Source organism: Geotrypetes seraphini, chromosome 2 (genome assembly GCF_902459505.1).
Source record: "Geotrypetes seraphini chromosome 2, aGeoSer1.1, whole genome shotgun sequence".
NCBI classification, from domain to species: domain Eukaryota; kingdom Metazoa; phylum Chordata; class Amphibia; order Gymnophiona; family Dermophiidae; genus Geotrypetes; species Geotrypetes seraphini.
Window position 1 is genome coordinate 167933948 of NC_047085.1, and position 13423 is coordinate 167947370.

The 13423-nt window shown below is 45.2% G+C and overlaps 1 protein-coding gene across 2 annotated transcripts in view; it reads right to left on the reverse strand.

Moving 5' to 3' along the window:
* RTTN (rotatin) overlaps nucleotides 1–13423 on the reverse strand; it is a 385080-nt gene that overhangs the window by 345822 nt on the left and 25835 nt on the right. For both annotated transcript variants that reach the window (XM_033934249.1, XM_033934251.1), the window contains exons 5-6: nucleotides 11400–11490; nucleotides 6950–7064 (exon numbers count right to left, since the gene is read on the reverse strand). In XM_033934249.1, the coding sequence (XP_033790140.1) occupies nucleotides 6950–7064; nucleotides 11400–11490 (206 nt within the window). The remainder of the gene's footprint in view (nucleotides 1–6949; nucleotides 7065–11399; nucleotides 11491–13423) is intronic.

The following is a 13423-nucleotide window of genomic DNA, read 5'->3' on the forward strand; positions in this document are numbered from 1 at the left end:
GGGTTCTCCTATTTCTGGTTGTGGTGGTTTGAATTAGTCGGTTGTACCAGTAGGCTGAGCTGTCTCCGTGTATGGCTTTGAATAGTAGGCAGTAGAATTTGAAGAGTATTCTTGTTGTATTGGGAGCCAGTGTGAGTCGAGGTATGCTGCTGTGATGTGATCGTATTTTCTCAGTGAGTAGATAAGTCTTAGAGCTGTATTTTGTACTGTTTATAGTTGTTTTATCATGATTGCGGGGCAAGGGAGATAGAGGATGTTGCAGTAGTCTAGTAGACTAGGGATTGGACCACTAGCTGGAATTGTTTTCTGTCTAAGAATTTTCGAACTTGTCTTAGATTTTGCATGGTTGCAAATGATTTTTGTATTGTTTTGTTGATTTGTGGCTGCATTGTACAGCCTGTCTATCAGTATTCCCAGAAGTTTTAGAGTGGGTTGAATGGGGTATGTGATAAAGTTTATTACAAGGTTTGTTAAGGTTGGGGATTTGCTATTTTCGAGGAGGATGAATTTTGTTTTGTTCGGATTTAGTTTCAGTTTGTGCTCTTTCATCCATGTTGCTACTGTTTCTAGTGTACTGTGCAGCGTGTCTGTCATGGAGGGCGCTGGTTGGTCAAAAGGAAAGAGGATGGTGATGTTGTCTGCGTAGCTGTAGGAAGTCAGGCCTAGTTTATCAAGGCAGGTACCAAGGGACGCAATGTATAGGTTGAAGAGTGTGAGAGATAGAGGTGATCCTTGGGGTACGCCACAGGGATTGGACCATGGTTCTGATTTTTCTTTGTTTGTCTTTACTCTGTAAGTTCTGGATTGTAGGCATCCTTTAAACCATGATAGTACCTTGCCTGCGATTCCTATTGAGTCTAATATTTGAAGTAGAATGTCATGGTCTATCATGTCAAAAGCTGTGGTTAGATCAAATTGAATAATTAGCATTTTTTTGCCTATGCTGAGGTGTTGTCTAGCAGTGTCCATGAGGGATCCTAGTGGTGTCTCAGTGCTGTAATTGTTTCTGAAACCAGACAGTGTAGGGTGGAATAGGTTGTGATTTTCTAAGTATAAGGTTAGGAGTTTAGCTACGAGGCCTTCCATTAGTTTGACATAAAGTGGTAATGAGGCTATGGGTCTGTAGTTGGAGGGTTGATCTATTGCTCCTTTGGGGTCTTTTAGGATCAGAGTGATGATGATTTCGCTGAGGTCTTGCAGGAAAAGGCCGTCTGTGAGCAAGGTTTGTATCCATTGTAAAAGGAGAGCGCGGAATAACGTACTGGCGGTTTTTAACAGGTATGGGGGCAATGGTTGAGGTCAAAGGCTGTGTGGCTGCATTTATTGTAGTTTGTTTAGGAGAAGTGGGACCAGGTTCTGTCTGCTGCAACTGATTCTTTTTTTGGGGGGGTATTGAGATCTCTTCTAGGTGGGTAGGGGTTCCAGTGACTAAAGCCCTGGTAGTTGCAATTTTGTTTTTAAAGAATTCCGCTAAAAGGGTGGCTGAGGGAGGGGGGAGTGTCGTTATTAGTCAGTTAGGGTTTGGTGTCTGTGAGTTCTTTTAGTAGTTGAAATAGTTTTTTTTGTGTCTTGAGATTCTCTTTCTATTTGGTTTGAGTAGTATGTCTTTCTTTTTTCTTTCAGTTCTTGCTTGTATTGTTGATTTAGTTTTCTCCATGCTGTTTTGGTGGGCTCTTGATTACTTTTTCTCCATTTTCTTTCTAGTTGTCTGCATTGTCTTTTGAGAACAAGTAGTTCGTTGTCGAAACACTTGTCTGATCGTCTGCAGATTCTGTTTTTTGTTTGTTTTGGGGCTAGCTCATCTAGGTTTACTGCACCATTGTGAGATGAAGTCCTTGGGGTTGTAGTCTTGGATTATTGCGTCTGTTTTATTCCAGAATTTGGTGGAATCGGTGTGTTTACGTGAGTTGTATGTTATTCTTTGTGTTTTTGGCTTGCTTTTGGCCCAATTGATATTGAAGGAGTATGTGTAGTGATCTGACCAGAGGGAGCGGTACCAATTTCCATTTGAGGTATGAATTTCTGGTTGAAAGGGCTGTTGGGACATGAAGGTTGCGATGTCAAGTTGGTGACCTTTCTCATGTGTGGACTGAGGGTCTATGATCTTGTATGTTAAGGCTTCGAGGTATGAAAGTAAGATTTCTACTTGTCTGGAGGTTCAGTCTTCGATATGGAGGTTTAGGTCTCCTAGGATTAAGTTGTATGTTGCTGTTAGTGAGTTTTGGTATAGCTTGTATCCCGGTAGCACAGTGTCCCAGACGTTTTCCTTAGTCCACCATGTTTCCGTGATGCCAAAGATGTCCACATTATCTTTTTGTGTCATAGCTTCTAATTCACCCATCTTATTCCTTAGGCTCCTTGCGTTCGTGTACATACACTTGAGTTTGTGGCCTGTTCCTTTCTTGCATTTCCTTCCCTCTTGTGTCCCTTTCGATCTGTCTTGCCTGTGATCCAGTGAGTCTTCCCCTCTATCTGCCTGCATGGTATCTTTCGGGTATACCAGTTCCTGAATCATCGACTCTCTCTCTCGGTCGACTGTTGGCTTTCACCTTCTTTCTAGTTTAAAAACTTCTCAACTTCTCTCTTGATGTTTCTTGCAAGTAGCCTCGTTCCATCTCTGCTGAGGTGGAGTCCATCCTTACTGAATAGCTTGCTCTTCCCCCAGAACATTGTCCAGTTGCGCACAAAGTGGAATCCTTCTTCCTCATACCAGTGCCGTATCCAAGTGTTGACTGCTTGCAGCTCCATCTGCTTCTTCTCGTCGGCCATGGGTACCGGCAGGATCTCTGAGAATTCTATCCTCTGTGTTCTGGTCTTCAGCTTCCTTCCTAGCATCCAGAACTGGTCCTTCAGTACTTCCCTGTTGTAGTTCCTGTTGCTCACGTTGTTCATCCCCACATGGATCACCATCGCCGTATCTTCTTCTTACACACTGTCAATGAGCCTGTCGATGCAGCTCACTATTGTCTTCTACTTTGGCTCCCAGTAGGCAGGTCACCAGCCGATCCAGTCTTCCTCCCGCTATGTGGCTGTCGACTTGTCTGATGATGGAGTTCCCTTCCCCACCCCGATGATTGCTGTCCTCTCTATCTTCTCTTGCCTCTTTAGCCGCAGGTCCGTGTCCCTGGTGTATGACCATCTCTACAGCCATAGGTCCATGTCCTCTGCGCACTTCCATCTTCCTTCATCCCACATATGTAAGACCGCTTCCCAGAGGGGAGGTAGTCACACATATGGTTGATGGTGCAGAAAACTTGGTAGCTCAACATTCTGCTTCTGTCTGCTGCTTCCATTGCTGCCCGCTTGCCGGGCAGCAATGGAAGCAGCAATAACGATGATCTCTGATCAGCCAGTCACTTGCAATCTTGCCCTATGGAGATGCACTGCTACCACCGTCATCATTTTGGTGAAAGTGTGGGGTGCTCTTGCCAACCCAAAGGGAAGTGCTGAGAATTGATAATGTCTCTCCAGCATGTGAAATCTTGGGAATCTCCTGTGTTCCGGAAATATGAGAATGTGCAGGTAGGCTTCCGTCAAGTCTAGGGAAGCTAGAAATTCTCCCGGAGCAACCACTGGGATGACTGGTGCAAAAGCATGGAAACTTCACAGCCTCATTGATTGGCTCTGTCTGGATGAGAAGTGAGGTAAGCTTTGCATCCATGGGCTCTGAAGCACAAGAAGCCTACCATTTGGACCCTGAATGAGGCCCATTGTGAGGCCTTTGTTGAGACCTGCCTGGAAGAAAGCTAGTACTACCACAATCGGAGAACTAAACAGCTCCACCTTCTCTTTCATGCATCAGTGTTGAAATGTCTCCCTTGCCTTAGCATAAGTGGAGACCGTCGCAAGCTTATTGGCTCTCAGGAGAGTAGCAATTACCACCTCTGAATATCCTTTGTGCTCTAACGCCGTGCACTTAAGAGAACCATTCTGTAAAATCAAAGTGATCCAGATCTTCTATAACCACTGGGTCCTGAGATAAAAGATCAGGCCGTACCTGCAGTCTGAGATCCTGATCCCTCTGAAGACGCACTAGGTTTGCATAATATGGCCTGCATGCTCAATCCAGTTCTACATGGACCACTCTCACTGGGTGGTTTGTTATTCTGTGAAGTATTCACCATAACATGGGTCATGGAGGAAACATGTACAAGGAATTTGTTCTTTGGTTAGGGCTGAACTAAGGCATTCAGACCTTCGCTTCCAGGCTCAGATCTTTAACTGAAGTAACAGTCTACCTTCTTGTTCCTCACTGTAGCTATCAGAATGAAAGTTGGCTGACCCCATCAAAGAACGATGGACTGGAACGCTGCTGCAGATAAAGTCCATTCTCCGGGGACTAAGATCTGCCTGCTGAGGTAATCGGCCTGGACATTGTCCACTCTTGCTACACATGCCATGGAGATCGCTTGTAGGTGTAGCTCTGCCCACCTGAACAATAAGTGGTCTTCCAAGCTCAGTTGCGCACTCTTAGTGTCTCCTTGGCGAATAACATTCACCACCACAGTAGCATTGTCCAAGAAGACTAAGACCACTTGTCCTTACAGACTCTTCTCCAGCTTTTGTAATGACAATTTAATTGCTCGCATTATTGATGGACCATGTTCTCTGGGAGACTGACCACCGCCCCCTAGACTGGGTCTCTGTTGCAATGGCCTCCCCAGTACCTCTACTCCTGCCAGGTGGCTGGCAAGGCCTATTCTCCAACAGGGATTTAGGACAGGATCCGCCACACTGACCATAAGATCAACAAGGCCCTTACCAAAAAACCATCTGCCCTTTAAAGAACAGTCTGCTCAAGGTAGCCTTGGATGCTGAGTCACCTGCCAACTGCCGGATCCAGAGCATCCTGTGAGCTAAGACCATATAAGCAGACATCTTGCTCATAACTCTAAGGTCATAGAGATCATCTGTCACATAATCTATACCTTCCTATACGAGATGAGGGCAGGCGTCCTCCTCCACCAATGTGGATGGCACAGCCTGATGTGGCAGGCCCTCGCAACAAAAAAAGCAGCAGTCCTGATCCCCAGAGCCAGGGCCTCAAATTGTTTTTTTTAAGAACCATGTCTACCCTGCGGTTCTGCCCATCCTTCAGCATGACACCACCTTTGTTTAGGCAAGCAGTAGGCTTGGTGACCTAAGCAATCACCAAATCCACCCTTGGTTGGTCAAAGAGCTGCTGGAACTCAGGTGCTATGGGATAAAGACTAGCCATGGCCTTAGCAAGCCGCAAGGAACCCTCCCACTGTTCTATAACCAGGGCAGTCATGTCTGAATGAGCCAGAAAGGAAGTCTGGTCATTAATGCCACTCATGACTATGCTTTTGGAAGTGGAGGGCTGCGTTTCCAGCTTCAATTCTGACACCGCATCAAAAATAAAGTGGTGGACAGAGACTGACCTGAAAAGGCAGCGAACATAAAGATCGTCTCTGTGGTAAGGAGCTAGGGAGACCTCATGGCTGCCAGGTCAAAACAGGGAACTGGAGTAATCCAGGACTGAATCAGAATCCTGGGACAAAAGCGGCATGAATCTGACACGCCATCTGACCTGTCATGATCTAAAAGGGGCTGACTTGCTTACATGAGAAGCAGATACCGGAGAAGATGCTCCCTGGATTGAAGATGCATGCCCACAGGCTGGACCCCCTGTCCTGGACATGTCAGAAAGGCTCTCCACATAAGATTTATAAATTCCAGGGAGAAGCCTGGTGCAAGGGAAGTAAAGGAAGGCAGCAAGTCCTCCAGCTGGGCATTAGTGGGGTCTCCAGACACCATGCACCTCCAGCTCACATCAACACGAGAAAAGGGTCTTGGCAATATTTTTTATCCAAATCCCAGACCTACAGCAGTTCACCAGACCAGAAGAACAAGGTAAAGCCCGAGCTCCCGCCCCTCCCCTGCATGAGGTACATGGACGCTCTTCCGCCAGCAGTACTCAGAAGGCGAGATGGCTCTCAGGGGAACAGACCCTCAAGCCCAGAAGAAAACACAGAAGGCTGGCTTTCCAGGTCCACCTGAAGGCTTGCTCTGCAGAGCTGCAGACCGGCAGTGGATCTGTGTCCTTTCCCAGGCAGAGAACCCCAAAGATGGGCCCTCAAGGCACCGAAGCGTCAGAAAAAAACTAACTTTAAAATGCAAGAAAGCAAAAAAGCTGAGCAGAGCAGATCAGAACATCTCTGCAGTTTGCATGAAGAGAAAAAAAACCTATGTATGGACTGGGGCTCTGTCTCTTTAAGGGAGGTGCTCAAAGCTGTAAGTATTTTAACTCTGCAAGCCCAGTTCGCGGGAAGGTATAAACCTAAATGAGCTCCTCACTTCTTTTTATATGTTGCTCTGCCATCTTCTGGCACAGCATGAAAATGAATTCCACCCTTCATTAACCTACATACCAGTCACACTGTAACCTAAAGCAGGGAACATTGCCACTTACCACTGTAGCCCTACCACAAGACCACAACATTCTTTATACAATTGAAACATTCTTTGCACAATTAAAACATGTCGTACAGTTTGTTTTAATTTATTTGTTTGTTGGAGAGGGGGGCTAACCAACAATAGTCATTCTGTGTAAAAAAACAACACCCTCACCCCCTTTTACAAAACTGCGAAAGCGGTAAGGAATCCAGATGTAACTGAAACAGATGTAACTGAAACAGTATATCAAAGCACACAAACATTAATCTTCAAAGAGCAAATATGTAAAATAGAACTTTTGCTAGGCATAGGATTTAATGTCTTTAAATGACCAGGGACAGACTGCTCAGATCTGAGGTTAGAAAGTGAATGGGATAAGCTAGTCTCAAATACATATACTACCTTTTAGGTCTGTCTGTTTTCCCTGATCATGGTTTTTGGGCTTGCTTCCTATTTCAACAACAGCCAAAAGAAAACAAGACCATGGAAAAATAAAACGTCAAGATTTTGCTCTTAATTTTTTTTTTCTAACCTGTACAATTTTGGGCCTTTGTAGAAAGATCTCAGCAGGAAAATCTTGCATGATGACATCCTTCAGAAGTTCACAAGTACTCCAGATTAAAACATGGCTGCCACTGCTGAGAGAGCTAAAACAAAACAAAATAGTATGTTAAAATTTAAAAACATCTTTGAAAGTAGCTATGAATTGATTAAATCAGGGGTGGGCAAACTTGGTCCTCAAGGGCCACAACCCAGTCAGGTTTTCCCCAATGAATATGCAGGAGATCTATTTGCATGCACTGCCTCCATTGTATGCAAATATATCTAGGTTTTAAGGTTTATTAAAAATTTGATTAATCGCCTATGAACATTTTAAGCAATATACAATACAATTAAAAAGGAAGTAATACAAATTTTAAATATTTAACAAAAAACAAGACATGGAATAAAACAAGCATACGAACAGGAAACAAAAGGGCAGGGGAAATCCTGAATACACAACTGGATTGCAGTACTCAAAGAACGAGGTTATCCACTCCTGGATTAAATATGAGTGAAAAATGAGAATTTTAAAGACAACTATCACATCACATAGAGTAGACAGTCTTCCTCTAGCTTTTCCATTAATTATGAGGTCTGACAATTAAGTTCAAACTCATCCTAGAAAAAGTGCTACACTTCTCCCTCCCTATTCGCGGGGTTTAGGGGAACAGCCGGCCCGCGAATAGGGAAAAATTGCGAACAACTTTTGGCCAGCTCTGACCCACCTCCGGACCTTACCTGGTGGTTTAGCAGTGATGCGGGGCAGGAGTGATCTTCCTACACTCCTGCCCCATGAAGAGCCATGCTGCTGAGGTCCCATGGTCTCACGAGACTACGCCAGCCGAGCCACAACCGCTGTTCTTTGATCTCCTCGGTCCTAGAAAAATACTAGAACCCTCAGAAAAAGCAAAATCGTCATGCGCAACACCCGCAAAAACAACACGACAACAGACAGGATGGGGTGATGTACTGGTCTAGAGTCTAAAAGAAAGAAAATTAGCAGGTAAGAACCTAATTTCTCCTTCTTAGTCAATACTCTCTAGACTGATACAGCTTCACTGATGGGATGTACGAAAGCAGTAGCCATCATGGGTGGGACCTCCAAAAGGCCAACACCAGAACATGCTCACCGAACACCGCGTCCCGACATGCCTGAACATCCACACGGTAGTGTCGCACAAAAGAATGCAGAGAAGACCAAACTGCAGCTTTACAAACATCCACCGGAGGAACAAGGGAAGACTCAGCCCAAGAAGCCGCCTGACCCTGAATGGAATGAGCCTTGAGAACAGGCTTCTTCTGAAGAAGTTATGTGAAAGTAATAGTCTCCTTGATTCAGCGCACAATGGTAACCTTGGAAGTTCCATCCCACTTATGAGAACCCGCTAAGAGGACAAAGAGATGATCCGATTTCTGGAACTCCTGGGTCCGTTGAACATAAGAGCAAAGGACCTGGCAGACATCCAACTTGCGCAACTGCTTCTGCCCCAAAGAGCCCTCCCGACATCCAAACACCAGAAGCACTATGGACAGATTGACATGAAAAGGTGTAACCACCTTTGGCAGAAAGGAAGGAACAGACCACAACACAATCTGCTCCCTAGAAAACTGCAGGAAGGGAGGCCTACAAGAGAAAGCCTGCAGCTCTGAAACACGTCTCGAAGAAGTAACAGCCACCAAAAAGACCGCTTTAAGAGTATGGTCCTTCAACGAGCAGGAACCTAAGGGCTCAAAAGGAGGGCGCACAAGCACGGATAGGAACAGATTAAGATCCCAAGATGGAACCGAAGGCCGCACCGGAGGCCAAAGCAATTTGGCCGCCCTCAAAAAGTGAACCACATCTGGCAGAGAGGTCAAGCACTAATCCTGCAGCAACCCGCGAAAAGTGGACAAGGCCACAAGTTGAACCCAGAGAGAAGACCAGGCCAGGCCCCTGTCCAGGCCATCCTGCAAGAACGCCAAGATTTTAGGCAAAGAAGCACGAAAATGAACCACTCTTCAAATAGACACCATACACGCACATAAGCCCTAGAAGTGGAAAGTCTCCGGGATCCAAAGAGATTTATCTGAATAACCTTTCTTACCTAGGCATTTCTGCTCAAGAGTCAAGCCATAAGACAAAAGGGACCCGGATCGAACATTGGAATGGGAGCCTGAAACAGAAGGTCGGACGAGAGGGGCAGAGGAAGAAGATCTGCCATGAGATGACGAACCAGATTTGCATACCACGGGATGCCGAGTAGTGCGAAGAACTCTGCCGCCCTCCATCGGCCACGGGGGAAACACATACAGAAGACCAGCCGTCGGCCACGGCTACACCAGAGCATCCAGCCCCTCAGCCTGAACATCCCTGCGCCGACTGAAGAACCGAGGCGCTTTGGCATTGAGACTCGTTGCCATCAGGTCCATGACTGGCCGACCCCAAGTCTGTATAACCAACTCGAAGGCCATGGGACGGAGACACCACTCTCCAGGATCTAGCATGTGACGACTGAGGAAGTCCGCCTGGACATTTTACACTCCTGCTATGTGGGAAGCTGAAATGTCCAGAAGATGAGTCTCTGCCTAGGCTATGAGCACAGCCGCCTCCTTCACTACCAGATGACTCTTGGTTCCTCCCTGATGACTGACATAGGCCACCACCGTGGCATTGTCCGAGAGAACCCAAACAGACTGGCCCATCAACAAGGTCTGGAACATCAACAACGCCAGCCCAATGGCTCTGGTCTCCAGAACATTGATCGATTAAGACGCCTCCTCCGGAGACCAACTGCCCTGAGCCGAGCGACTGAGACACTGAGTTAGACTGATGTACTTGATAATGACTGTCCACTGAACCAGACTCACTCCCTGCACCAGACTGGAAGACTGCAGCCACCAACGGTGACTGCGATGAGCCAACCCCCTGAAGAGGAACGGGAGAGTCCAGATTGTGCATTTGGAGTGACCACCACTGAATCAGAGCATGCTGAAGCGGGCGCAAGTGAGCTCGGATCCAACAAACCACGTCCAGGGAAGCTGCCATCGACACCAGTACCTGGAGAAAGCCCTGAGACCGAGGACATCGGGAAGCCATCCGAAGGTGAATCTGCGCCTGCCAATAGTAAAACCCGACTCAAAATAGCCAAGTAATTGTTAGTGAATCAATCGCTTGGCTATTTTGCATGGGGTTTTACTAATTTGCATAGGACGATCGGGATCGGATCGCTACAGGCGTTAGTGAATTGGGTCAGAGGGAAATCTGGTCGCTAAGGGGTCGCAAACTGATTGGTACACAATCGGTTTGCTTAGTGAATTTGGGCCTTATTGCCTGAGGTGTGAGAAGACAATAGGAAGCTAACTTGTTGAGTAACACTTAGCATCAGGTCTGGGAAGGGCTAAGGAGACAATGGGAAAGTAATAGGGTTAAATGAGAGGCGCAAGGACAGAATCTTGGCCTCAGAATAACTTGGAAGAGAGCTGGCAGAAGCTCTAATGTCTGAGCTGATAGATGAGAAAGTAGGAAGGCCAGACTACTACTATTATTATGTCTTCTTGAGTGCTACACTAACTAAAACGCACGGGACAAACGCGCACCTACAATGGCGCGCCGACAATCACACGCAGGACTTATGCGTGCCGGATTAAAACAGATACAGTAAGCACTCCAAGGGGAACCCTCCCATTAAACTTAGAAGTGTTCACGCTCCCTTTGGAGGGGGGGTGGAGATGAAACCCCCCCATTACAGAGGAAACTGCCATTTTACCTCATTTTAGGAAGTAAATCGGCAGTTTCCTCTGTAATGGGGTGGTTTCCCTCCCCCCCCCACACACACACCCCAGAGCGCTTACAGTAACTGTTTTAATCCGGCACGCATAAGTCCTGTGCGCGATTGTCGGCATACGTTTGTCCCACGCGGTTATGACGGGTCACCTCTTGAGCCAGTCAACACAAGGCAGAAAGGCACATCTTCCACACTTGTCGGTCTTGTGTTTCATTAACTGCATCTCAACAATTGATATCCAGATCAATGAGGTCCTTTCAGCTGTTTGAGGCCACATGTCTTGGTCTTCCTGGACTTCTTGCCCCCTCTGTCTTTCCAGCTCATGGCATTCCTTTGTATTGCAATTACACTATATCCATTTTTTATAGTGTCTAACCATCTAGGTTGCCATTACCATTGTATCTTACTAATCCGTAGCTTGTTAGTTGTCTCTTATTGCTTCAGTTTTTACTTTAGCTTGCCATATGGTCATATGAAAATTTTGAAAAGGTATCTTGACCTAGGAGACTAAATAGAAAACCAGATACCTGAGCTATAATCTGTAGTTTTAACTTTTGTTAAGTTGCTTAGGATAAATTAATCAGTGCTTTATGAAAGAAAAGCAGGAAAACAATAGTAATGACTTTATAATTGAATGACAAGTCAAGTTAAAAAAAAAAGAAAAGAAAAATATACCTTTCATTTGAAGAAAGAACATGTCTGTCTGTTGTCGTGAGGCTCAGCCAGGGAAATGTACAAAACTTTAAACACCTCACACTGTGATTTACTGTAAACACAAATATCAAGAAAATTTTAAAAAATTCAAATGCATGATAAAATTTGATACACTCTGCAATCATAGGGTGATCCCTGCAACCAACTATAATATAAACACCAGAAACTAGTTAGCATATTTAGCATTTTGTGTCAGGTTTAAAAACTGGGCAAAGAAATAGTTTCTTGAAAACTTTTTTAAAAATCTGCATCTTTTGCCCAAACTTTAATTAAAAAAAAAAGTAGAAACATTTTAAAATATCAAAAATAAAAATAAACCTGCATAGTTTTAGGTAGAGAATTGTTCACTCCCATTGCCTTACCTTTAACTCTCGGTATGTGCTTAAATAAAACATACTAGAGCAGGGGTGCCCACACTTTTTTGGCTTGCGAGCTACTTTTAAAATGACCAAGTCAAAATGATCTACCAACAATAAAAATTTTTAAAAAACACAAAGCACACTGTACGCAGAGAAAATGTTAATTATCATTTGTATTTGGGGTTCTTATCAGAGGTTAAGGCAGAAGACTTTAAAATATGCAATGTCACCTCAGTAACAACTATGCAAAAATAGACAAATATAGCCCCTTCCCTTTTACTAAACCACGATAGCTGTTTTAACATAGTAACATATGTAACATAGTAACATAGTAACATAGTAGATGACGGCAGATAAAGACCCGAATGGTCCATCCAGTCTGCCCAACCTGATTCAATTTAAATTTTTTTTTTTTTCTTCTTAGCTATTTCTGGGCGAGAATCCAAAGCTTTTCCCGGTACTGTGCTTGGGTTCCAACTGCCGAAATCTCTGTTAAGACTTACTCCAGCCCATCTACACCCTCCCAGCCATTGAAGCCCTCCCCTGCCCATCCTCCTCCAAACGGCCATGCACAGACACAGACCGTACAAGTCTGAATGCCCTGCGCTGCTCTCGATGCTCATAGGCTCCCTGCGCTAAAAACCGCTATTGCGGTTTAGTAAAAGGGGGGGGGGGGGAACATAGTGCAAAATATAGACAGCAGATATAAATTCCCAAAATGAACACCTTTTGATCACGACATTGAAAATAAAATCATTTTTCCTACCTTTTTGTCTGGTGATTTCATGAGTCTCTGGTTGCACCTCCTTCTTCTGTAAAGCCAATATTTATTTATTTCTACCTTTCTTTCTCTCTCCCCCTGCCCCCCTCTTTATTTCTGCCTTTCTTTCTCTCTCCCCCTGCCCCCCCCAAGCCATCGTGCCGATTTCTCCACTTCCCCGATTCTTTCCCTACCCCCACCCCAAGCCACCAACGCGATTTCTCCCTGCTGCTTCCCCGAGCCAGGCCTGGCGCGTACAAGTGCCGGGCCCACAAGATTTCACCTCCGACGTCAATTCTAACGTCAGGGAGGAAGTTCCAGGCCAGCCAGGCAGCGATTGGCTGTTCCAGAACTTCCTCTCCGACGTCAGAATTGACGTCGGAGGTGAAGTTTTGTAAGTCCAGCGCTTGTACGCGCCAGGCCTGGCTTGGGGAAGCAGCAGGGAGAAAAAGATTGCAAAGGCAACACGATCAACTCGCGTTGCCTTTGTGATCTACTGGTCGATCACGATCGACCATTTGGGCACCTCTGTACTAGAGGATCATCTTATTTTAAAACTTTTGGAATTGAGCTAAATATTTCTGGGTGATCTTCCAAAAATTAAAATCCCCATTTGGTATTATCCTAGTTTTAAAATTCAAAACAAACCTATTAACTAACTGGTATTGTAAGAAAGGTATATTGATCAAATAATATTGAGCTAGAAAATAAAGCTACAGTAGTGATGCTGCCGTTGTAAATGCACTGAAGTTCATTCAATTCCTATGGCCTCCAGTGCATTTATTGCGGCAGCATTGCTACTATGGCTTTGTAAAAGGGGCCCAAAGACTTTCTAGAAACTTTAACAAGAATTATTCTGCATATAC